At 38.3% G+C, this 26,786-nt stretch overlaps 1 protein-coding gene across 1 annotated transcript; it reads left to right on the top strand.

Moving 5' to 3' along the window:
* Positions 1 to 1,125: 1,125 nt before the first annotated feature.
* On the top strand, positions 1,126 to 25,972 carry atp1a3b (ATPase Na+/K+ transporting subunit alpha 3b). Its single transcript, XM_079837317.1, has 22 exons — positions 1,126 to 1,476; positions 1,568 to 1,635; positions 15,713 to 15,829; positions 15,916 to 15,975; positions 17,387 to 17,590; positions 17,699 to 17,812; positions 17,899 to 18,033; positions 18,135 to 18,252; positions 18,337 to 18,605; positions 19,643 to 19,841; positions 19,944 to 20,188; positions 20,522 to 20,714; positions 21,153 to 21,465; positions 21,685 to 21,835; positions 21,952 to 22,120; positions 22,209 to 22,363; positions 22,515 to 22,638; positions 23,424 to 23,569; positions 23,676 to 23,806; positions 23,895 to 23,996; positions 24,329 to 24,420; positions 24,612 to 25,972. Exons 2-22 carry the CDS (start codon positions 1,630 to 1,632, stop codon positions 24,638 to 24,640), a joined length of 3,072 nt encoding a protein of 1,023 aa, XP_079693443.1. The 5' UTR covers positions 1,126 to 1,476; positions 1,568 to 1,629; the 3' UTR covers positions 24,641 to 25,972.
* The last annotated feature ends 814 nt before the right edge of the window (positions 25,973 to 26,786 follow it).

The following is a 26,786-nucleotide window of genomic DNA, read 5'->3' as shown; positions in this document are numbered from 1 at the left end:
TTCCAGGGTCACTGACCCATAGGTCACACTTTGATTCTCTCTCTTTCTCTCCATCTTCCTCTCTTTCTAATGAACTTTGACACATTGTGTGCTGTTCTGTTTCAATGTAATGTAAATCAGTATGCAGTATAAAGCTATTCTTCAGTTAACCTGTTTATGGTAAGTATTCTGGTGCAGCTAATAGCATTAAAGTAACAATAATTCACAGGTAAATGAACTTAACTAAAAGGTTTGATACAGGAGAGTAAAGAAACGAGAAGAATAGATGGTTCTAGAGAGTAACTTGTGTCGATAAAATAAAGCAAATAGATATTTGGCTCGGTGAAGCATTAGGCATTCTTATTTAAAGAAGCTAATATATCATTTCATTATTCCAGTGTGAAAAAATTATTTAAAGAAGATACAATATATCCTTTCATTATTCCAGTGTGGAAAAAATTATTTAAAGAAGCTACAATATATCCTTTCATTATTCCAGTGTGGGAAAAAAATATTTAAAGAAGCTACAATATATCCTTTCATTATTCCAGTGTGGAATTTTTTTTAAAATACAAAACAGACATACACCACAAATCATGAATAGACCAAAACTGGTGCATTAAAATCAATCTGATAACTGCAATAACCTGTATATGCATGTCTGTAATTGATTAGATTATAATAAAGCATTCTTATAAAACACTGAGTAAGATGTTACCGTATTAATGTATGAAAGTAACCTAGTTTTAACACGTTGAACATGGGGTGTTTGAGGCCTACTGCAGTGTCGATTAGAGCTGCAGCTGTTCGTATTATCTGACAACAAATTTAATCCATGTAATTAAAAAAACACTGAAAGAAACAATACACCAACACGTTTACAATACATTAATCATGCAATCACACCGATTATGACTTAGCTTATAGTTAGTCCATTTTATCAAAAAATGTGATTTTCTCAGAGCACACGATGATGCTGTACGACTTTGGAATTCTGCATTACCGCAGGAGGAGCTTTGTCCACATCCGATTGGAAGCTTCTACCTGCTGCCTGCGCGTTGATTGGAGAGACGATACGTCGATATTAAGGCGTGCGTGCGTCTATTGGCTGAGAGCGTAAATGTGGGCGTTTCTCGTGAGGTACTCGTTTATGAGGTCGGGCAGTTGGAGAAGCGCATCTCTCACATCCACCGGCGCTTCTTTCCAGGCGGAGTGGTGCGGCAGCTGGCGGTGTCGCGGAAGGACACCAGAGCATAAAAGGCAGCAGTGCGGCTTCTTAGTTTCGCCGGCTTTATTGCAACTACAAAGAGCAGTGCACGAGACCGGCATCCCTGCGAAATGCACTGCCTCGCAGTCGAATTTCATTGGACCATTTAGTTTTTCTGTATTTATTATTTACACAGTTGAGCAGGTTCATTAACTTAATGTTGCAACGAATAACTTCGTTTATACCTACCTTGAAGTGAAAGAATACGCGCATTAGGTCCCTCAGCCGAGGTAAAGCACCGAAACAAAGTTTTAAACCAATTATCATTATTCGTCTTGCTTAAGATCCTTTTTGGTGACTGACATTCTCTCTTCGTAAAAGGCTGTCACTCTCTCCATCACTCTCATATTACCTGAAGAGAACAGTGGACTGACTGCGCAACCATGGGGGTAAGACCGACATCTCTCTTTTACTGCATCATAGCAAACAGAAACGAATAAAAACATGATTTTAAACTGTATTGTGCAGACTTTAAATCCTGAAAAAAATGCAGCGTCATGTCCTATGCTGCCAGACATAAAGTGTCTGAATGACATTGACTTGTACGCGGATTTCTAGACTGCGACACTGATGGGACAGGACGTTCTGTGATCATGCGTTAGAAATGATACGCTATAATTCTGAAATTGTTACTAGCCAACATGAATGGTAGGCATCAAATCTAATGGGACTGATTTAATACACGTTTAGAATGCGGTCGTCATGGTCAGACGCAGATCACGTTTTAGCCGTTATCTTAATTGAAAGCATGTCGGTGTTTGAATGATTATGTCTGGACGGTTATTTTAACCTTCACAAGACGGTCTAATCGGGTTATGCTAGTCAGAATTTTCTAAAGGGCAACGCTGCGCAATGCTGTCTTTTCCTCATGATTGTGTGGAGTCTGTCTCTACCTATTTATGCTCAAAAGTTGCTTGTCAGGTTGTTTTTTCAGTGCATCTGTGGGGTCCTTCCCCCTGTACTTACTGACCGCAGCGCGCGGCTCCTGTTAAATTAATCCGGATGCTCTGAATGTGCATTTGAATCATCTTTATGGACACAAACGGCGTTGCCGAGTGTGTTTAAGTGACCGGTGTCCACACACATGCACAGACACACACACCCCAGAGCCGGTCCATCGCTTGAGTTCAGATGCGTCATAATGCGGTTACCGGGAATCTGTACTAAAACCGGCTTATTTCCTGCATCTGTGACATAACGTCGCGCGGGTAATGACTGACACGGTAGATTTAATGGATTCAGTTCTGAATAATGACTCGAAAGGTCGAATTTGAATTGCAGTGTGTAACTGCATTGGGGTGAAACGAATGTCAGACTGAGTTGCGCAATTTGCCTCATCCGCGTGGTTTTATCGGGTTATATTCGGAATGACGTGGCGAGTAAGCAGGTGCGTAACACACATCGAGCGCTGCGCAGTGAGAAAGCCGGCAGCTGATGTGCGTAGCTAGTTTATAGCCGTTGTCAGGGACACGGAGAGATTGGCTAAAGCAGAAAAGATGCCTTGGCAATGTCGCAGGACTGAATGTCACAGACGCGCTGCAGAGAATGCGTCAAAACTGATGACTGGCAGGGCAAAAATGATTACGCAAACGGTTTTGTCAAGTCATGAATTAACCCGAGCGCTTGTGTGTCCGTTTACCTGGTTAAATGGGACGGACGGTAATAGACAAACTGGCGACTTTCGCGCAGTTTTCTTTAAGCTTTGCAGCGGTTTGTTTAACGTCCTTGTGGCGTGCCGTACCGCGCCGCTCCGGTTGCTGTCGCAGTGATGCTCGTGGCGATGCACCACCATCAGCATCCCAGCTGTTTTATTCCCTATAGGCCGCCTTCTGCGTCAAACACGAGGCGGAGCCACGCGAGTGGAAATTCCCGGGACAGGCCTGTGATAGGCACGAGATGCGAATACGGATAGCGAACAGATGAAATTAAGTAACATTCATTGGGGTCGTGTATTAGTGGAGTTCAAAAGTGCCCTTAAAGGGATAGTTCGTTCAAAAATTCAAATTTGGTCATCATATCCTCATTTGGTTTCATCATCCTCAGCCTAGAATTGTCTTCTGGAACATAAAAGATGAAGTTAGGCAGTTTCAGACACCATAAAAAAAAAGAAGTGAAAGTGAATGAGTTTTTCAGTCCATCACATTTTTCCTATAACATTTCCGTTTGTTCTTCACAAAAGGAAAAAAAAGAAAGGCTTTTCATTATTTTCTTATTTATTTGCACAGCTAGGCCTAATTAAAAATATAAATCGACTTGTAGGCTATGCATGTAGTAATTTTAAATGTTCACGAGTGTGTCTATAATGAATGTTAATTACTGGTAACGTAATCCAATTTAAATATTGTTACATTAAAAAAATATATAGAGACAGAGAGAACAACTGGTGGCATTCCAGTATGTAAATTTCATCTTGAGACACGTGATGATGCACCAGTAGTGTAGCCTATACACACTGCAGGTGAGTACCTGTGGGAGGGGAGGAAGGGAATGGGCAGGGGAGGGGAGGGGTTGTGCTGCAGCAGGGAGGGGGAGCAGCACAGATCCTGTTACATGTAATTAGCTTGACTGAGCTTGTGTTTCCAGAGTGTGAGTGGGCTGTGTTACCTGGGTGTGACTAAGGATGAGGACACAGAGGTGTCCATAATGTGGAACTAGAATGCAATGATGAATACAATTTTGCACGAAAAAAAAAAATCATATTTTAAAAGTCAATGAAGTATAAAGATTGAGTATTTTTTAAGTGTAATTAATATAAGTATATATACGTAAAGTAAACGAGTGATTTATGTGTCTATGTAATTTTTTTAATGTATTTATGAATTCATTAATTTATCATTTATCATATAGATTGTGTTCTAAATGTAATAATGGATTTAATAAAGTAATAATGTAATCAATCTGTGTATGCCCTCTCCGAGCATCACATCCTGAATAACTGAGCTAACATCCGGATGTTCATGTTTCACCTTGTATTGAGCACATAATCAATAAATAGAGCATTTCATAGCTGCTTTTGTCCTGATATATGACTCTTTACTATTGATATGACAGAAGCTTTTTAGCTAATTGACTCTCTGTTTTACATAGGAATTTATACTTTAATGGATCAATGTTATTCGGCCATATTTAGGGGTATGAAGGATTTGTATGGGGTTAGAGGTGAAGCGTGTAATTTCTACTCTTTGTTTACACTCTTATATCAGTGGCTTACTGATTGATAGTTGTCTCATTATAAAAAAACAGACTTCAGTCAAGTGGGTTGGATTGGATCTGTTAGGGCTCATTATCACATTCTGTCCAAGGGACGTCTGTGAGTGGAGTGAATACTCAAGGTCAGATTACCCTCTCCTCGTCTTTCCTCAGTGTTGATGTAGTGTAACTGCTCCCCTTAGGTCAGAGCCGCTGTGATGCCGCTCCACCGGTGGGAACATGCATGGAGTGTCGGTTCAGGTTCCACATCCACACCACATTATTTATTGATGTAATCCTTTGTTGGTAGAGGAGCAGAGAAAGAACCGTCCATTCTAATGGAAGGAATTCTGTTGTACAGCAGACCATCGGCTCTTCTTTAACTACAGCTGTAATGAACAAAAAGTGTCAGATATAAGAGAGAATGTGATTTAAGTACTGAGGAGAAAAAAAGTGATGATTCTGTGTGTACAGTATATGTCTGTGGAGACAGAATAAAGGAATCCTCAGACAACCCTTTTGAGACGTGAAGCATCTGTGTGTCCTGCTGGGACTGTAATTTGGGGCAGTGATTTATTGTTCCAATCAAGAACATGCACACAGATGCCCCACACTCTGGCAAAGCTGATTGGCTCAGTGGATGAAATATAGACAGATGGAAGGATAGAATAATAGATAGAGAAGAACAGGAGGGGGGATATTAAGGTAATACTTTAACAAGAAGGATTATAGATTTTTGTTTAAAGTGAAATTAAATGAAATTATATTGCAACAACAACCCCTATTTTCTTTTCTTCACTCCTTTAAATTTGTGTGTGTGTGTTGAGCTGTGCATGGGGTTACATTTAATTTTTCTAATACATTTTTTTCATGATTGGAATTATTTAATCTCAATATTCTTAATTGATTAAGGGGTTTTCTTCATCCCATTGGTCTAAATCAGTCATTCTCAACCTTTTTGGTTCCAAGGGCCCTTATTGTTAAAAAGAGTATTCAGAGGCCCTCCCAGATATTTCTGGTACTTCTGCTATACCAGTGATGCTCAAAGCAATTGAAACGTTTTTCAGAAACTAGGAGGGGCAATATATAAAATAATAAAATAAAATAATTATAATGAAATAATTAGACTCCAGAATTCCAAACGTTTACACTTTTATTACCAATGAAATATTTTCTAATCATGTGCAAAATATATATAGAATTAATATTATTTTCACAGTTATCTTCTGTTTTGAGTTAGTTTGTCATTGAAGATTTCCTTCATGCCTGAGTTCATTATTAGTTTCTATGGTTATTCATTTGATTAGTCATTCTGTTCAGCTGTTGTATAATTAGTTCCCTTTGTTTGGTCCCTGTATGTAAGTTCCCTTGTTTCATTTGTGAGTTGTCCGGTCTCATCAATGTATACGTGTTGTTGCTATTTACCTGCCTTCATCTGTGTTTTCCTGCTGGATTATATATTATAAACTTTATTTGTGAGTCATCTTCTTCATCGTGTCCTTATGTACTACCCAAACATGACAGAAGGCCGGACCCAAGAAAGGATATATATTTTGCTGCATTTTTAGTTTTAGTTTTTGTGATTCGTTCCCCGACATACAACTCCTGTGCCTGAAGCACTACTCCAAGGCACGCCTGCCAGCGAATAGTCCCATTGAGAAGTGGGTGCTGGTGAACAATGGATCGGAGTTCACCATCGGCCCAGAGGAGGACATCACCAGCCCCACTCCAGACTCAGAGCCCAGCCAAACACCACCCCGCTGTGTGGACATGACGCCAGAGCCTACCGCAGATGGCGAGTCAGTCTGCCATGATGGAAAAGCCAGCGCAAGAAGGAGCAAATGAGCAAACTATTGCCCCGGAGCCTGAAACGCATCTAACCAGGTGTGTGAGCCCGCAGATTCATGTGCTCCTCCTCTGTCTCCCCTCTGTGACGTGGATCAACCTCGGGGCTTCCATTTTCCAGGTCCTCCTGGGCGAGTGGATCCCCTGGCTCCGCCTCCAGCTGCTGATTCCGTCACCTTGGCTCGTCGCCCTGACTCTGCTGCCTTGGCTCCTTCATCCCTTGGCTCCACCAGGGACCATCAGCCTTACGGCTTCACTGGGTCCCCTTAAACCACCAGTTCCAAATGGTCAGATGTCACCCCTCCTACAGCACAGACCTACAAGCCGTCTGCTGCTCTCCATCTTTCCACCCCTATGGCTTCGTCTGGCTCCACCGTCCCTCCGGCTACACCCTCCCTCAATCGCTCCAGTTCCGCTTCAGTCCTCCGGTACCCTGGATCCACCTCGGGTGGTCATCGCTGCAGCTCTGTCACGGCCTCCCAAGTCTTCGGGGGTGCTTTGTTCCATCTGCTCTTCATGTATGCCTAGGGCTCCACCACCATTGGCTTCATCTCCATCAGTCATCCCCATAGCATAGCTTCGTTGAGGAGATCTCCACCATTGCTCTTCCCTCCCTCGACTCGCCGTGGGACATCATCCTCGCTGGACTCTGGGTCCCTACCTGGCTCCTCCTGCTCCAGGCTCCTCCAACCGCCATCGACACCCTGGTCTCTCCTACTGTCATCTTCCCTGGAGTCCCGTCCTCCTCCAGAGCCTCCTCCCTTGTTAGCCAACTATGGTCGCAAGTTCTGTCATTATCAACATAGTTCAACGAGTTGGTGTTTTAATTTACATCTTTCAGTTTGTCAAGAGATTTAAAGCACCTTTTTTTAAAGGTGCGCATGCGCGTAAATGCTCTAGTACATAAGAACGAGCCTATGATTGAATCTGGAAATAAAGCAAAATAACTGAGAAAAATAAGAATTAGTCCTCAGATACCATGTCCATAATTTATAGCATAAAATCTAGCATGAATTCAATCTCAAACTAATTAATTAAAAGCAGTTATTACTCCACCACCTGCGTGAAATCATTAACCAACATGGTTAAACGACAGATTTGCGGAATAACGGTTTCAGGAAACAGTCGTGACTAGTTGGTTTCTTCAACGATGCATCGTACTATGGTAGTTAAGCAGTGAGTTACGTCGTTTTACAGGAAACGCACCCCTGTTCAGCTGTTGCCTAATTAGTTCCCTTTGTTTGGTCCCTGTTTATAAGTTCCCTTGTTTCATTTGTGAGTTATCTGGGGGGGTATTCCAAAAAGCAAGGTTAACTTACCGTTGCATATACCTTGAACTCTTGGTTGATTAACCCAAACCTTGCTTACTCGAGGTATGCTTGTTCCAAAAACGAGTCCGGGAGTAAGTTCAGACAACTCAGAGTATGTTCCCGGTTAACACACAAGACATTCTCAACAGAGAAACGAATCGATGATTCACCATGGAAACAGAAGCTAAGAAAAAGCGTGCATTCTACTTCCTCTTCTTCTTTTGTTTAATGCCGGTTTACATAACCTACTTAGTGCACATCGCCACCTATTTGGTGGTTGTGCAATCATTTTTTCGACCTTTTCGTTTAATAATTAATCTTTATTCGCTGAGGATAAGGATTATATTGTTTGTTTGATACTAATTAATTGAATGCAAATCCATGTGGGAGAACACAATAAAATAAACAATAAATATATTTGAATTGAACATTTAAACATTACCTTGTTGTAATAGTGCTTGAGAATTAATATATAATATCGTATATTATAACTGTAACTATATAACACATTTAGTTATATTAATTTAACTATATTAATTATATAACATGCATCTGAATACCTCTTAAGAAAACTAACCCTGGAACATAAGCTGCTCCGGAACAGGTTATGTTTAGAGAGTGAGTTGCTATGGTTACTTACATACCCTGAAAGTTACCTCCGTTTTTGGAACTGAAAGTTGAGGTTATCCACTTACCTACTCTTAAATATACCCAGGTATGTATGTCACATAACCTGCTTTCTGGAATACCCCCATGGTCTCGTCAATGTAGACGTGTTGTTACTATTTACCTGCCTTCATCTGAGTTTTCCTGGTGGATTATATATTAAAGACTTTATTTGTGATTCATCTTCTTTATTGTGTCCTTATATACAACCCGAACATGACAATTATATAGCTCGACATAACTAGAAAAAATGTATATCGATTTTAAAAACAGTTCTTGATTTTTTTACTTATTACTTCTTTTTTTAAGATTTTACCATGACTTTTCCAAGTTGAGAAATCACATTTTTAAAAATCCCTCATGCCCTCATCCAGGTTTCCAAGACCCTGTAAATAACAGTGGATGAGGGAGCAAATTAAAATAAGAAATATGTCATTTTACCTCTTGATTTATTTTAACCGTTGTATCTTATTTTAAAGCTTGTTTTGTCTTATTTTATATCATTCTAAGCCGTTTTGAAGCTCCCTTGAAAATGTGTTGATGCCCCCTGGTTGAGAACGACTGGTATAAAAAGTCCATTCAAATATTCAGACATAAGTTTGTGCCCACATAAAGAAGACAATAAACATAAACAATAAATAATTCATTAACATAAAATGTAATTATCAATTATACATTTTTAGTTTTGATTTGTTGGTAGAAAATGTTTATTTCTGTTATTGCTTCAGTAAACTCTGCAAAGTGAGTCTGGCTCTTTTGTGATGGAGACGATTTAGGGGGAGGTAATCCCAGCGTGCCCGTAATCAGATTATTTAATCTGTACTTTGAGGCCTAGACCTGGCCTGGTCTACATCTCACAGTATAACAGATGGTACGGCAAGGTCACTTACACACACACACACTCACACTCATTCAGTCACATTCTGGATGAAGTGTTCAGTGTTATCTCTTGAACAAGCACTTCATGACTCACCCCAGAGTCGTGCACACAAATACACCCTCATGCCAGATCAAAAAGTATTTTTCTGGATGAATCGACATTTGTAAAAGTAATTGACACACTCATAGTAATATATAACACAACAAACAGTCCTCTGATACCAATAACAGTGGTTTAAACACGTTTTGTACAGCTGTGCTGGAGCGAGAAAACAAAATCTGACAGGAATTCCCTCTGGTCCAGAACATCCTCCCAAAATACAAGTACAAGCTTAAACTATTGGTAGACCAACCCAAGTTGTTTCTACTATAGTTTTTTAGATGGAAATAAAAGTGGGATGAGCTCCTTATGCAGGGAGAGAGACAAAAAAAGAGAAAAGAGTGATCTTGCTGCATGGCAGACGTGCTTCTTCACTGGCCTGGCCATTCCATTGGCTCTGTATGATGCCACATCTTAGGGAACACTTAAATAACACATAATCTTAATATTCAAATGGTGTAAAATATGGAATGATTTCTATATAGTTTTATTTAGTGATTATATTTGATAACTTCTGATGGTGGTTTCATCATGGCTGCCAGTTAACTGCTGTTCAATTGATCAATTGGCTGCATTCATTTGATCAAGAATACTATAAAAACTATAATAATGTGAAATATTATTACATTAAAATCAACTGTTTTGTATTGTAATTTATTCCTGTGATGGCAAAGCTGAATTTTCAGCATCATTACTCCAGTGTTGATCTGACAGCATTTAAATAAATTTTTTGTAACATTGTAAATGTCTTTACTGTCACCTTTGATCATTTAAATGCAACATTGCTAAATAAATTGCTGCATTAATTTCTTTAAAAAAAAATATATGGATGGTTGTGTAAGTGATCATTCAGTGCTTTGCTAAAGTGCAGGACAAGTGTGCTAAAGTGCAGGACAAGTGTGCACATGTGCACATCTCTGTATTAATGAGGATTAAGGAATTTGTGTAAAAGTATACATATTTAATATTATAAGAACATAAAATCAGTCCTCTCGCTCCAAAAGCTTTTAAGGGCAGGATAACACACAGACCCTAGAGAATCAGTGTGCTTTTTACAATTCTATAAACACAAACATTCATGAAGGCTGCAGTCGCCCGGCAAACTCGAGCAGATGTTTGCTCTTTCCATAGGGAAGGTTTGCTTAGCTTAATCGCCGACTTGTCATTATCATCCGAAAGTCAAACTCAGTGAGGAACAAGAGACTTTTTTTTTTTTTACAAAATGTTCAAGCCCCTTGTCCATCTTGACTGGTATCACTTACTGTTATGACAGTTTTGATATTTGCTAAGTTAGTCTATTAAAAATTAAAAAAGTGGAGAGATTCTTAATTTGTGTCTCACTCCAGTGCGTCTCAACATTCTCAACACGACATGACTTTTGCAGTTGTTTGTGATTTACTGGGTAAGGATTTTTTTAAATAGTTTTTAAAATTACAATTTAACCTATTTTAGAGTAAATTAAAGTTGCACTGTGTAGTATTTAGGAGGATCTATTGACAGAAATGCAATATAATATAGATAACTATTATTTTTCAGTGGTGTATAAAGACCTTACATAATGAACCATTATGTTTTTATTACCTTAGAATGAGCCATTTCTATTTACATACACTGCAGGTCCTCTTAATGTGAAGTCACCCTTTTGCGCCGCTATGTTTCTACAGTAGCCCTAAACGGACAAACTGCTCTACAGAGCGCTAGCTACTCTCTGCTGTCTCAGACGACATCTTTGTCCTGTGTCGGCCACCGTAGCTTCTCTATGTGCTCTGAAAGTGAGGGGTGAGCAGTGGGTGGTTGCAATTTGTAACCTCACCACTATTGCCGCTAAAATGTACACCAGATAAACACATTTAAAATGTAGAGTCATTCTCCTCTAGGAAAATGGACGAGAAATATTGATGACTCATCCTGCACTGCAAAGATTTTGGCCCAATCCAAATTCTACCCCATAGAATGTTTTAGAGCTTAGCATAACTAGAAAGATGTATTCATTATTAAAAATAACAAATAGCAAGAAATAGGCTCGTTTTTTTATCTTATTTTAATGCTTGTTTTGTTTTATTTTAAATAATTCCCTTCCCTTTTGGGAGTTTGTTGAGGCCCCCTAGTCGGCCCCGGGCCCTTAGTTCAGAACTGCTGGTCTAGAATGAGAATATCCTTTCCGTAAATTATAAATATCACTTGCAATAGTAGAAAAAAGGCAAGAAAAATGTGCTCAGAACTTTTTATAACGTTATACTTTCTCTCTTTTCTAAAGTCTACCTCAGTCACTCTGTCCAAACTTATGTAGGACATATAAGTCCCTGGGCTCAGCAGCCACACACTTTTCTTCTCTTTGTGTGTCTTACTCTTTAGAATGTGATGCACACATGCCGACTGAATGAGTCCTTCAGTTTCAAGAGCATCAATAATTTGTGACAAGATTTTAAGGGACAGACCTCGGCACCAGAGACTGTGTGTGTGTGTGTGTGTGTGTGTGTCCTGACTCAGTCAGGAGAAGCGTCAGTGTGCTGGCGTGTAATTCCAGCCCATCGGCTCTGGTTCTCTCACAGAGCAGTACTGTATGTTTTTCTCTGCAAGGAACACACAGTCAATAACTTTACCACAAGAGCACAATTATATCTCATCAGGAATTAGATAACCACTGTTACCACTTAATGACACACTTAAGACTTCTACTGTAAACCATATGTTATTTAAATCATATCACTTTAGCCTATTTAATAAAAATTATCCAAGGTCCAAATAAGTAGTTTTGGCACATAAAGATTCTTAAGTGACTTAATAGTTTGCTATTGGCTTTATTATGAACTGAATATAATATGTTTTTAAAATTGCAGTGAAATAATCATATTATTCACATTCACACATTATATAGCATGCCTCAACGTGTATTTTGTATGTTGTGTGTATTTTATATATTTATTTTGAATCACTTATTTTTATTATCGGTCTTGTCACTGTCATTCTGTCTGCACTGAAAGGTTTTTTCACCGAGACAAATTCCCTGTATATGTAAGCATACTTGGCAATAAATCTCTTTCTGATTCTGATTATAATCTGGCCCTCGCTAATGTATTTGACATGAAAGATTCCAATTCTAAGAGTAACTTGCACATCTTCTTCTAACAACATTCATCTCAGTGGAAAATATACTGTCAGAAGTTTACATATGATGTTATGAATATTCTTTACAATAAGCCAACAAAACATTAAAAAAATACGAGGACAACTAATTCAATTTGTTTTTGTAGTTTTTTTCAGTGCGTCTTGCATTAGCAGGTGTGGCCAAAAGTTAGTTTTGAACTCTGATCTTCTTCATTTTCTCAGACCCTCTCTGTTGTCTGACAGTGAATCTCTCAACATGAGCTTTACGCAATGTAAATATTAATCTTATATCTCTTCAAAATTGCATTAGGCTTATCTGTGAGAGAATGAGAGCGCTCTTCTCCTATTTCCTCTCTGTTATTATGCCGCAGTGCAGGTATCATTGCAGACGTACATTGCAACACAAACGTTGGGTCATGTTTTATTAGGAATTCCCATAGACATAATGATTTATATACGTAACAAACTGTATATTCTATCCCCCTACACTAAACCTACTCATCATAGAAAACTTTCTGCATTTTTACATTTTCAACAAAAAAAAATCAGAAGATTTGTAAGCTGTTTTCCTCATGGGGGACCAAAAATGTCCCCACAAGGTCAAAAATAACCAGTATTACTATCCTTTTTAGGCCATTTGTTCCCCATAATGTAGGGAATACCAGGTACACACACACACATGCACACGTCAAAAGACATATAGCATAAAAGTGTAACATATCACACTGTATACACTATTTTTCTTTTTTTAATCTATTTTACTCTGTCTCTCATTCTGGTTTTTCCAACTCTCATTTCTCTCATCATTCCTTTTGTTCTTTGTGTGTGTGTGTGTGTGTGTGTGTGTGTGTGTGTGTGTGTGTGTGTGTATTCAGCTGTTTTTCAATTTTCTAGAAATGAAAGATGACCTGTTTGTATGTTTGCAGTGTTTCTATGTGTCTGTCGTCATCTTTCACACTTTTAGTCCCTTTTACAAAGCCAAACTCAAAAAATAAAAACCTACTATAGATGTGCTACTATAGTGACAAGATGTTTCATCTGTAAGATCAGTGTGCTCTGATAGGGGTAATCCTCACTTTCTATTCACTTCATTATTTAGTGGTGTCACCTTCCGCACATGCACTTGCTTTTGTCACAGGATCTGTGGCGCTGTTGTGTGTGCTGTGCAGGCTGGTTAGAAGTGTGTCTGTGTGTGTGTCCGGTTGGTTTTGGGCAGGTGGCGTCCTGCTGAGAGTCATCAGACATTAAATGCAGTCGCTGACGGCGACAAGCTCTCACACTGAGAGAGCAGCAGGTCAATATCTAATTACCCCACAGGAAGTGGCAAATATTCCTCTATCTCTCCCGTTTTCTCTCTGGTAACCTCTATCTCTTTGGATATCTCTCTTAGTCCGTCAGCTTTCTGCCTGTCACCACCCCCGCATGCTCCTCTCTCTTTCCATCTGTCCCCTGCTCTGTTTCTCCTCTTTATCCATCCATCTTGTTCTCTCAGATTCTCATTCTTTTTTAATAGGTATCACCTGGCTGCATGCGCGCGTCTGCGCCTTTCGGTCTAAACCAATCATGCCAGCTGACCATAACCATGCAGATAAAAACCTCAGTCAAATTTCGTGCCTTGTTTTGGCCGTGTTTTACGTCACTGTTTGAATTTGCAAATTAAATCAAAAGAGGTCTCGTTCAGATTGCTTTTAAGACTCCTCTCGTACATAAGCCTCAATAGTAAGGATAATAATTTCTGATTGTCCTGAATTTTTTGGTATTTCCTTGGAAATATTTTGGCAAAACAAAAATGAAACAATAATAAAAAAATAATAATTAAATTAATAAAATGCTGGATTAATGGTAATATAAAATATAGTTCAAATTGTTTTATTTTATTTATTTATGTATTTTAAATTTACTATATTTTTATATATTATATAAATTAAAAAGGTAAAAACATAATGTTATATATTTATGAGTATTAAATATATTAAATATTAAATATATTAATACTTATAAATGTATTCATATATTTTTTTAATTGTAGAAGTATATACAATAAAACTATTAGTACACATTTTGTCTTTACAAAAAATACAATTTTAATTCCTAACAGTTTTTAGAGTTAAGTTACAACATTATAATGTTGTTAAATCTAAAAAGAACTATTAGGAATTAAAATTGTATTTTTATATTATGAAAGTATGATCAGAACTAAAAAACTAAACAATATACCCGTGCAAATAAACAAATCAAGTGGCATACACATATATATTTCAAATGTAATAGAAACACTTCATACAAATAATTATATAATTTATGTATATTTTTATACATATTTTTATAGTTTTGATCATACTCTCATAATTAATGAAATGGCCTGGTTCTTTTCATACATTGACCAGAAGGGGGCTCTACTCATCCAGAACACCATGTGAGAGTCGTGCCACAGGGTCTTGCCTTAGTAATTTCCTGGAAGGGAATTCACTCTTCGCATATCGACGACAGTGCTACAAGAATAGTACTTTATTCCCTGGAGAAAGGCATGTTGGTTTTTCTGGAAGCTCAGTATTGATCAGCCTGTGTGGATAGATGATACACGTTTCCTGCTTTAATGATGACTAAAATAGCACCACCTGAGTCTCACGGGAGCCATTTTGGCTCTGCTCTCTGTGCTGCAGTCTTCTGGTATCATTGGATTACACATGCAGCCAATAGAAAAGGAGGATTTACAGAAGGGATTGAATAATGATAGTACATTGAAAGGTCAAAATCTGTCCATGACAGAATAATTATCTTGAGGTTATATATTTTTAATTGGAAAAAATAATCGGCCTGTTAGAGGAAAACAGAACTGGAATATTGTATGAAATTTGATCTCTTACTTCATTGGGATAAAGAACAAAGTGTAAAAAATGTATTTAAGTTTTAAAACTCGTGAACTCGCTGAACTATTTATGTGACTTTCATGTCACTGTGATCTGAAACAGACACACATTCAACCTAATCAGAGTCTTTTTGATGAAAGAGTGATGTCTCAGTGTTAATGTGAACGGCATGAAAGAGGGAAGATCTGTATTCTTTCAGCAAATTAAATTAACTCTTTGAGTTGACCACACGGTGAAGAGAGCAAGAGGGGCGTTTGTGTTTAGTGACCACTCATGATCCACCATCTACCAGAAACAGTGTTCAAACCGAAATCAATATCAGAATATCAGTTGAGAGTAAATTACCTTCATTACGATCTTACATTGGTGGTGTTGTCATTATTACCGAACCACGTCAGGCAGAGAAAAAACTCAGTTTCTGTAATGGATTAAAACAATGGATTGTCTAAAGTTGATTAACTGATTATTCTCTCTCTCTCCTCTATCATTTTTGTTTTAGTATGGACGGTCGGATAGTTACCGCGTGGCCACCACGCAAGATAAAGATGATAAACTTTCTCCAAAGAAGAAAAGGGCAGCAAAAGATCTTGATGAGCTCAAGAAAGAAGTTCCCCTGGTGAGAATCCCACTAGACAAGTAGCTTGTTTATAGTCGCTTTGCCTTTTTACTTTGTTAAATGTTCCTTTTTAACTTCCATTTCAGACAGAACACAAGATGTCAGTTGAGGAAGTATGCCGGAAATTTCAGACAGACATTGTTCAGGTAAACTCACACATTGTTTAGTGTTTGCTAAACCCAGATTTCCATGTTTGCTAAATTATAATAGTGCAGAAAATACTCCCTTGAGTTTAAGTTTATGAACACATAATTTGTCTGGGGATTGACTGTTGTGATGCACTTTTCTTTATTGACCACTAGGGAGCACCATACTCTGGATAATACATGGGTTCTCAAACGTTTTGCATCACATGTAGGATACCTCTGGTACTTCTGCTGTAGTCAAGTCAAGTCACCTTTATTTTGAGAACGCTTTATACAATACAGATTGTTTTAAAGCGGCTTTACAGGGATAAACAGGAGGATAATTATTCAATGATACAAACTTCAATTCTGTTCAATTCTACTATAAAGCAGCTCTTAAAAGAAAATAGTGTCATTGTTCAGCTGCGGTCAGTTCAGTGTGGATTCAGTTCTGTTCAATAACTGTGTAAAGATCATTAATGTAATGATGACAGAGCTGCTTGTTTTCAAACTTTTTAGACGTTTAATTAACTGCAATTTAATTAATTGTATGTTCTGTTAATTAACTGTGTTAAAAAATAAAATAAATGAGATGTCAATTTACACATTTTACATCTTGATATTTAGAATTTTAAGTTATATAAATATTTATATAAAATGTTTATTTATTTATTAAATATTGATTTATTTATTTTAAATAATTAAACAAGCAAATATAATGAATTTAATTTTATGAACACATCTTCATTGTTCTTGGGAATGACCGTTGTGCTGCACATCTCATTATTAACCATATTATAGTTATTTAATATTATTTTTAATAACTGTCAAAACTATTAATCACAATTAATCACATCCAAAATAAAAGTTTGTGTTTACATAATATATGTGTGTGTACTGTGTATAATTATAATGTATATTTGAATACACACACACACACACACACACACACACGTACAGTACATACTTAAGATATATTTGCATGTATATGCTATATATATATATATATATATATATACATATATATATATATATATATATATATATATATATATATATATATATATATATATATATATATATATAACATTTATATTAAAGCATTTTTCTTAAATATACATGCATGTTTGTGTATTTATATATACACAATAACTATACACAGTACACACATATATTATGTAAACACAAACTTTTATTTTGGATGTGATTAATTGTTTGACAGCATATCTTTTTAATAAATACACAAATAAAAATTCATTTAAAATAATTTCAAGTCATCTTGTGGTCTTCTATAACAGACCCTTAGTAGTACACAGCATACATGATATGTTCACACTGTGAGTACTTAAAATAAAACTGAATGTATATTAATAGTAATGTTTGCTAATGATTCATTTTGACAATGATCTCTGTCTTTTTCTCTCTGCAAAAGGGTTTAACTAATGCAAAGGCCAGAGACTATCTGGTGAGAGATGGGCCAAATGCTCTGACCCCACCACCCACAACACCTGAGTGGATTAAATTCTGTCGTCAGTTGTTCGGAGGTTTCTCCATCTTGCTGTGGACCGGAGCCATTCTCTGCTTCCTGGCCTATGCCATTCAGGCTGCCACCGAAGATGAGCCGGCTGGAGATAATGTGCGTATATACATCACACGCCTGCACCCTGCCACAAATGTATTTTCAGTGAATCTGCATTAAATACGAATATGATAACTGAATGAGACTTTTCTGGTCTCCTCTCAGTTGTACCTGGGAATCGTGCTGTCTGCCGTGGTCATCATCACTGGCTGCTTCTCCTACTTCCAGGAGGCAAAGAGCTCCAAGATCATGGAGTCATTTAAAAACATGGTGCCACAGGTACAGGCAACATTCCATGCAAAACTTAAAAGACACAGAAACTCAAAAGAAACAGTGAGTAGAAATGACACTCTTTCTGTCCACAGCAAGCGTTAGTGATCCGTGAAGGAGAGAAGATGCAGATCAACGCTGAGGAAGTGGTAGCAGGTGACCTGGTGGAGGTCAAAGGTGGAGACCGAATCCCAGCTGACCTCAGAATCGTCTCTTCTCATGGCTGCAAGGTACTTGGTTTATAAACCTCAGTCATTTGTCAAGAATCTGTGAAACCTGTGGTGCTACCTAGTCAACAATTCTTTGACAAAGTCTTTGACATCATACGTAGGTGGATAACTCCTCCCTCACTGGCGAATCAGAACCCCAGACAAGATCACCTGACTGCACTCATGACAACCCTCTGGAAACCCGCAACATCGCTTTCTTCTCCACTAACTGTGTTGAAGGTGCGGGATTTACTTCAGTGTTGAATGTGTCTATCTACATAAAAGTCGAGTTCAAAGGTGTGACTTTTTCTGTTTCACTGTTAGGTACTGCTCGTGGTATTGTGGTCTGCACTGGTGACCGCACTGTGATGGGCCGAATTGCCACGCTGACCTCAGGACTGGAGACAGGGAAAACCCCCATCGCCAAGGAGATTGAGCACTTTATTCACATCATCACAGGCGTGGCTGTCTTCCTGGGACTGTCTTTCTTCGTTCTGTCAATCATTTTGGGATACTCCTGGCTGGAGGCTGTCATTTTCCTCATCGGAATCATCGTCGCTAATGTGCCTGAGGGTCTGCTGGCTACTGTCACTGTGAGCACATGCAGTCGTCTAAGCATTTGAATACTGTTTTGAAGGGTTGGGAGCCAAGTATCAAAAACATACAGTGCAACCAGTGTAGTCTGATTCCAAAGAGAACAACTGTCATGAACCAGTTCTTTTTAATGCATCAAAAAATTCAGCACATTCAACCAGTAAAGTCAGATTACAGAGCAAACGATTCAGGTTCTTTTTGCATCAAAACAAACAAGGGATTTATAATAGTGCTGTAAAAAGACAATTTTTAATCGCGATTAATCTCTCCCTTTTGTGCGATTAATCGCATACCTGTCGTCGTGAAATAAGCACACATCATTTATCTTGTTTAACAAGTTTATTTTGTCATCATTTGCTATAAAGTAAACTATCAGATTGAAGGGTGATTCTCACAAAACTGTATTTTCTGCAAGCTTTTTTCAAGGTAAATTTAAGTGTCTTTCCAAAAAAAGGAAACTTGGAGACTCCAAAAGGTCATCTAAAAACCAAACGATATAAGGAGTCCATATAATTCATACATGTATGCTCACCAAAGCACACACACAAAATAAAACAATACAGAACAAAACATTTCTGAATGCAGTGTACAGTATGTGTACAATGCAAGAGCTTGTTTAAAGCGTGTTTACGTTTTACACGTCAAGTTGCGATATGAACAGGACCACATGGAGATGAAAAAAAAAAAAACTAAACCAACCGCTTTGACCTGACTGCATATGCCTACTACAGTACACGGATCCATTCAGAAATACTAAACACAGCAACATAGACATGACAGATAAAAAAACGTATTTATAAGTTATTGGATTGCATTTATACTACATCTAAAAAGGCTATGAAAAGTCAGTAAAAAGTATGAAATTATAAAATCCTAATCATTTGGCATTAAAATTTAGCTAGTTTTTCTTCCAAATATTCCTTCCTCAAAACTGCTAAAACGATGGTTGTTGGAACTATTAAGGAACCAAACAATTTAAACAATCATTCCTTAATGAAATTGAATTAATGTCTCTCTATTGTCTCTTTAATCTCAGGTGTGTCTCACTCTGACGGCTAAGCGTATGGCTAAGAAGAACTGCCTGGTTAAGAATCTTGAAGCTGTAGAGACACTAGGATCCACCTCAACTATCTGCTCGGACAAGACTGGAACATTGACCCAGAATCGAATGACTGTTGCACACATGTGGTTTGACAACCAGATCCATGAAGCCGATACCACTGAAGATCAGTCTGGTTTGTTCCTTTCTTCTTACGCAGAGACCAATGATAGTTTTGTCTTTCCCACTTTATGACTCCAATTTTCTCTCCTGAGTCTAAGTTGGTCTCTCTCTGCAGGTGCATCATTTGATAAGAGCTCAGTGACATGGGTGTCTCTGGCCCGTGTGGCGGCACTGTGTAACAGGGCTCAGTTTAAGGCAGGACAAGATACTTTGCCCATTTTAAAGAGGGACGTGGCGGGTGATGCTTCTGAGTCTGCCTTGCTTAAGTGTATTGAGCTGTCCTGTGGCTCAGTCAGGACGATGAGAGATAAGAACAAGAAAGTAGCCGAAATCCCATTCAACTCTACCAACAAATACCAGGTTTGTCATCAGTATTTGATTTGAACAGCAAATATCAACTTGAGTTATGAACATTGGAAGAGCTGAGGTTCAACAACCAACAAATAGCATTTCAACGCTCCATAAAATGTGACATGCAGACTTCTCTAGTCTATTACACTTGCCATTGTGTACTGCAATACATTCTTATGAAAATTGTGTTGGTTCCTATAAATCGTCTGGAGCAGCTCTGCAGCATGTCAAAAATTGTGAGCTTAGTCATGAAACCCTAAAACTGAAAGTGCCAGATATGAAAACAGTGACTAGCTTTACAACCAACAATTTCCTCTTATCCATCTTTACATATTTCCCCAGCTGTCCATCCATGAGACGGAAGACACCAACGATAACCGCTACTTGTTGGTGATGAAGGGGGCGCCAGAGCGCATCCTAGAACGTTGTTCCACCATAATGCTGCAGGGCAAAGAGCAGCCCATGGATGAAGAGCTGAAGGAGGCCTTCCAAAATGCCTACCTGGAGCTTGGAGGACTTGGGGAGAGAGTGCTGGGTGCGTAATATATGGTATCATTACACAGCACTCTGGAATACTCAATTCTGATTGGTCAATCACAGCATTGTAGGTCAAATATTTTGCATAATGACCGCTAAACTGTATAATTGATCGTTGCTCATTTTCTACACTTTGATAGCACTCTGTGGTTTCTTTCTTCATTCAAATATTTAATTTTTTTTTTTTAATATTTCAATTTATTTATTTGGCCAGTGGCTATGTAATGAGGATAATGTAAACATGTAGTATATATATAAAATTTATTATATTAAAGTTTATGCACTACTGGACATAAATGTGAAAAATATAGATTTTTTTGTCATCAGAGGAATAAATAAAATATATTCAAATAGAAAACAATATTACTGTTTTATTGTATTGTTTATTATAGTATAAAATATATAAAAAATGTGTAAACTTGCCTCCTTTCCACAGGATTCTGCCATGTCTTAATGCCTGAGGACCAGTACCCAAAAGGCTTTGCCTTTGACGCAGATGACGTGAATTTCCAGACAGACAACCTTTGCTTTGTGGGACTGATGTCAATGATCGACCCACCTCGCGCTGCCGTGCCCGACGCCGTGGGAAAGTGCCGTTCTGCTGGAATCAAGGTCATCATGGTGACAGGAGATCACCCCATCACTGCCAAGGCCATCGCCAAGGGTGTGGGCATCATCTCAGAGGGTAACGAGACTGTGGAAGACATCGCTGCCCGTCTCAACATCCCCGTCAGTCAGGTCAATCCCAGGTAAACCAGCACTGTAAATGCACACAGCATCTCAACATGCACCTATGGTGTGGTCACATTAGCAGATCCATTATCTTATCTGTCGCCCTCATGCAAAATTCCACATCAAGTGGATTATTATTTGATTTAAAAATATGCAGACCAACATGACTGCACCTTTAATCAATATATATATATAGTAGTGTATTTATATGTTTTTTGTTTGTTTGTGTGTTTTAGAGATGCCAAAGCTTGTGTGATTCATGGAACAGATCTGAAGGACTATTCTCAGGAGCAAATAGATGAAGTTCTGCGGAACCACACTGAGATTGTGTTTGCCAGGACATCTCCTCAGCAAAAACTCATCATTGTAGAGGGTTGCCAGCGACAGGTAAATGCATATCCTAGCATTCAATATGGTTTATGATCTTTTGTCATGTCAATAATGTCCTGATTTAATCTTTCTTTCTTTCCCTTTTCTCCTCCGTATCTTTTTCTGTCACTCAGGGTGCCATCGTGGCTGTAACAGGCGATGGTGTGAATGACTCTCCTGCCCTGAAAAAGGCTGATATTGGTGTCGCTATGGGCATTTCAGGGTCTGATGTGTCTAAACAGGCTGCTGACATGATTCTGCTAGATGACAACTTTGCTTCAATTGTCACTGGGGTAGAAGAAGGTGCGTAAGACTCGTGAATTTGGAGTGCATGGGAGGACAGGACTGATGTTGTCAAACAAGATGTGTAAATCCATTTCTCCCCTGGCAGGCCGACTCATCTTTGACAATTTGAAGAAGTCCATTGCGTACACCCTGACCAGCAACATCCCTGAGATCACCCCCTTCCTGTTCTTCATTATCGTCAATATCCCTCTGCCCCTGGGCACCATCACCATCCTCTGTATCGACCTGGGAACTGACATGGTAAGCACTTTAATTGAAAAAGTATATACAAATGCTTAGGAAAAAATAATAACCTACTGTCACACTCAACATTCAGCCTTCTTACACACACACACACACACACACCCATATACACACAAACATGAAATCCACTTTCTCTCTACTTCCATAGGTACCTGCTATTTCTCTAGCTTATGAGGCTGCTGAGAGTGACATCATGAAGAGGCAGCCCAGGAACCCTCAGAGAGACAAGCTTGTGAATGAGCGTCTCATCAGCATTGCTTACGGACAAATTGGTTAGTCTCATACTACTTTAAAACTGTAGCTTTTACTTCAGCTTTTACTTTATTTAAAGACCTACAGAACTACAGTTAAGATGCCCTTTTGGAAAAGTAGTCAGCTGTGCTACAAGCTACTAATATTAGGGTTCCCATGGTCAAGGAAACCCTGGAATTAAAAGTCAATATAAGAATTAAAGACTATTTAATAAGAATTAAATAGTCAATATAGTTTTTGTTTCTTGTTATGCTCCATTCTAGATATTTAATTATATAGAAATTGCTCTTGAATGCAATATCTATCAAATGATCAACTTATTATCCAGTTATCATTACAGAAAAAGCTATGAAAGAATTATAGAAAAACAGTTTGGAGTCTGTGCGATTTTTTAAAGAAATTTTAAAGAAGAGACTTAAATCCACCAAGGCTGCATTTATTTGATCAAAAATACAGTTACAGTACATTTCTTCTTATTATCAATGTTGAAAACAGTTGTGCTGCTTAATATTTTTGTGAAAACTGTGATGCATTTTTTCTGTGCTGAATAGAAATTTTAAAAGAACTTTCAAATGTCTTTACTGTCACTTTTGATTAATTTAATAAAAGTGTTAATTTCTTTGACCCCAAACTTGTAAACACTAGTGTATAAATCAGTTAGTTAGTTAGTTAATATACAGTATTTTGTAAATGTACATTTTTTTTGTTATTATTAATTTATATTATTTTATCAAAAGAGAAACAAATATTTTGCAGGTATCTGTGCAAAAAAAGTAAGCATGTGTGTATGTGTATGTGTGTGTAGGTATGATCCAGGCTTTGGGTGGTTTCTTCGCCTACTTTGTGATTTTGGCTGAGAATGGCTTCCTGCCCTCACTGCTGGTGGGTATCAGGCTCAACTGGGATGACCGCTCACTAAATGACCTGGAGGACAGTTATGGACAGCAATGGGTGGGTATCTTGTGTTTTAATATGTTGTGACGTCATAAGTGTTTAGCGTCATACAAGTCTCAAGAGGTGCCTGCATGTAGTAAGACGTTGTGTTCGTGATCCACAGACATACGAGCAGAGGAAGATTGTTGAGTTCACATGTCACACAGCGTTCTTTGTTAGTATTGTGGTTGTACAATGGGCTGATGTCATCATCTGCAAGACCAGACGCAACTCAGTATTCCAGCAGGGCATGAAGTGAGTTCAGGAAGCGTGTGTGCAGGAAGTATTATAAGTGTTTGTATTCATGAGAACATGTGATGTAACTGAGCTTGTCCTTTTGCAGGAATAAGATTCTGATCTTTGGCCTGTTTGAAGAAACAGCTCTCGCTGCATTCCTCTCATACTGCCCGGGTATGGATGTGGCCCTCAGGATGTACCCGCTCAAGTGAGTTTAACACATGCACAAATTCATACATGAAAATAAATGTTCAAGCTACACGCACACATCCAATTCCATCTCTGGTTCTCTCAAAGACCAATGTGCTTTTCTCCCAAGGAGAAGGTTTAGCAGTTCAAAAGGTTTTTTTTTTGCAATCAAACTGAAATGATTAATTTCATTAGTACAGAATCGACTTGAATTATTAGGTTAATAATGAATACACATGTGAAATACGTGTTCATATATCACATGGCTTTAAATTGAAGCTACATACTGTATACAAATGTTAATATTTGCTTAAAATGTTCTCTCTCCTCATTTGTCTCTCTCATCCTTAGGCCGAGCTGGTGGTTCTGTGCTTTCCCATATAGTTTCTTAATCTTTGTGTATGATGAGGTGCGAAAGCTGCTCCTGCGCCGGAACCCCGGTGGTATGTGTTCCTCTGCACTGCCTCAAAGACACACACTCAGAATTACACACTTCATATGAGTCTCAGAATTGTGTCTTTGTTTGAATCAGGGAAACAAAAGAAAAAAACACTATTCAGTTTAGAGTTGCAGATGTACAGAAACGTCAGAATTTCTCAAAGTGATTCCCGCTCTTTTTCTGTCTTTTTTGCAGGATGGGTGGAAAGGGAGACATACTATTGATCAACAAATGTTCTTTACTCACATTCCCACATCTTCCATTTTGTTCTACTACTTCTCTTCCCGACCAAGACGCACAACCACCCTCTCCCGCCCTCCTTTCAAAGAGACAGCAGCTTCAAGCCAATAGCACGTCTCCCCCCCCCAAAGAGGAAACCACAAAGCACCTTCCAGACTCTCGACCCCCCCATCTCCTATAATACTCTTTGCATGTATTTTCACACGGCTGTGTACATAAAGTCTAATATATATCTAAAAGTGGCAGCTGCATAATCATTATGTAGATTCGAAAGGAGCTTTTGACGCTAAAAAGGGAGTATGTACGCTCGCCTATTAAAAAAGGCCATCCCTCCACCGATCCTTTACATCCATGCCTTTTCCCTCGACCTGTCCTCCAGTCACACACGGATACACAGATCACACAAAACCTTGTTGGGTCCCAATGCACACACTAGACTCCGTTTAACATAGTAACTTTCACTCAAACTTTTGCTTCTTAGGACATTTCATGTTCTTTAATCTCTAAAGGAGGTGGTTCGGTGGCTTTGAATTTTTATTTCTATTTTTTATTTTCTACTTTAGTTTGATTGACATTGACATCCTCTCTCACTCTCATTGATGTTCGCTCTCTGTCTTTGTTTGTGTGCTTGTTTGTCCGCTACAATAACCCCAAATGTTTCAGTACACTCAATCTCCGTGTTTTAGGGAAAATGTAAACAGTACCACATCTGATTAAACAAATGAAGAGAAATCTTGAAAGATAGAAACACAGAAAAACAGTAAAAAAAAAAAATATTCTCTTGTATGTTTTAACTCGTATGAGTGAAACATACAGGAAGCAAGTCAGATTCCTATCATGTTTTGCACAGAAAACTAGTATGATGTTGAACAGCGTCTCTGGAATAAAATCCACTGCCGTCAGGGACCTAAACACACCAGGTTTTATTGTTTCCCAGTTATATGAGCTGTTTTAGTGAAGGTGTCACATCAGCTTAAACCATTGGTTCTCCGAATATCTCCCTTGAGAAACAAATTTCATCTAAACTTCAAACTTTGGACCAACCAATTGAGCCTGGTGTGTGCGGGTTCCGCCGCTGGTTTATCAGTAGATACCATCGGAACTAAGCAGTATTGGGTCATGTGGTCTGTATGTGCGTGAGTGTCTGCGTGTGTGTGTTTGATGAGGGACAATGAGTGTGCTGCTACAGTCGGCCATTGGCTGTTCATATGACAGACGTGTGGATGTTGAGACTAAAGACAGAAGGACAAAACTACTGGTAGAAACATGCATATGAAAGGTCAAATCCAATAAAACATCTAGTACATTTAATACTACCAAGTGATGCCTGACTCTTCATTTTCCACATTTCTTACTGCTTCAAATATCTAACAAAACAATCCTTTGCAAGTTGTGTCTGTGTGTGGGTGGGGGAGAACTTCAAGAAGTGTAATATGAGATGTGACAGTTAAAAATATTTTTAAAACAAACTACACTCTAAAAAAAAGGTTCTATATGGCACAAAAAAATGGTTCTTGGTTCGTAATCACAGGGGAACCTTTTTTAGTGCTATATAGCACCAATTTTGGTGCTTCAGTGGTTCTTCAGCGGTTCTTCAGAGGTGCTATATAGCACCTCAGTCAAATAACCGGTGAAGAACCACTGAAGCACCAAAATTGGTGCTTCATCTATCTATCTATCTATCTATCTATCTATCTATCTATCTATCTATCTATCTATCTATCTATCTATCTATCTATCTATCTATCTATCTATCTATCTATCTATCTATCTGTCTGTCTGTCTGTCTGTCTGTCTGTCTGTCTGTCTGTCTGTCTGTGTCTATCAACTATCTGTCTGTCTGTCTGTGTCTGTCTATATATCTATCTGTGTCTGGGTTAGGGTATCTATCTATCTAGTCTGTCTGTCTATCTATCTATCTGTGTCTGTCTGTCTATCATCTATCTATATATATATATATATATTTATATATATATCTGTGTCTGGGTTAGGGCTATCTATCTATCTATCTGTCTGTCTGTCTGTCTATCTGTCTATCTATCTGTGTCTATCAACTATCTGTCTGTCTGTCTATATATCTATCTGTGTCTGGGTTAGGGTATCTATCTATCTATCTATCTAGTCTGTCTG

This window comes from Gobio gobio (assembly GCF_949357685.1).
Source record: "Gobio gobio genome assembly, chromosome: 15".
Classification (NCBI taxonomy): domain Eukaryota; kingdom Metazoa; phylum Chordata; class Actinopteri; order Cypriniformes; family Gobionidae; genus Gobio; species Gobio gobio.
The sequence above is the reverse complement of the archived record's forward strand: the minus strand, read 5'-3'. Positions and strand labels throughout refer to the sequence as shown.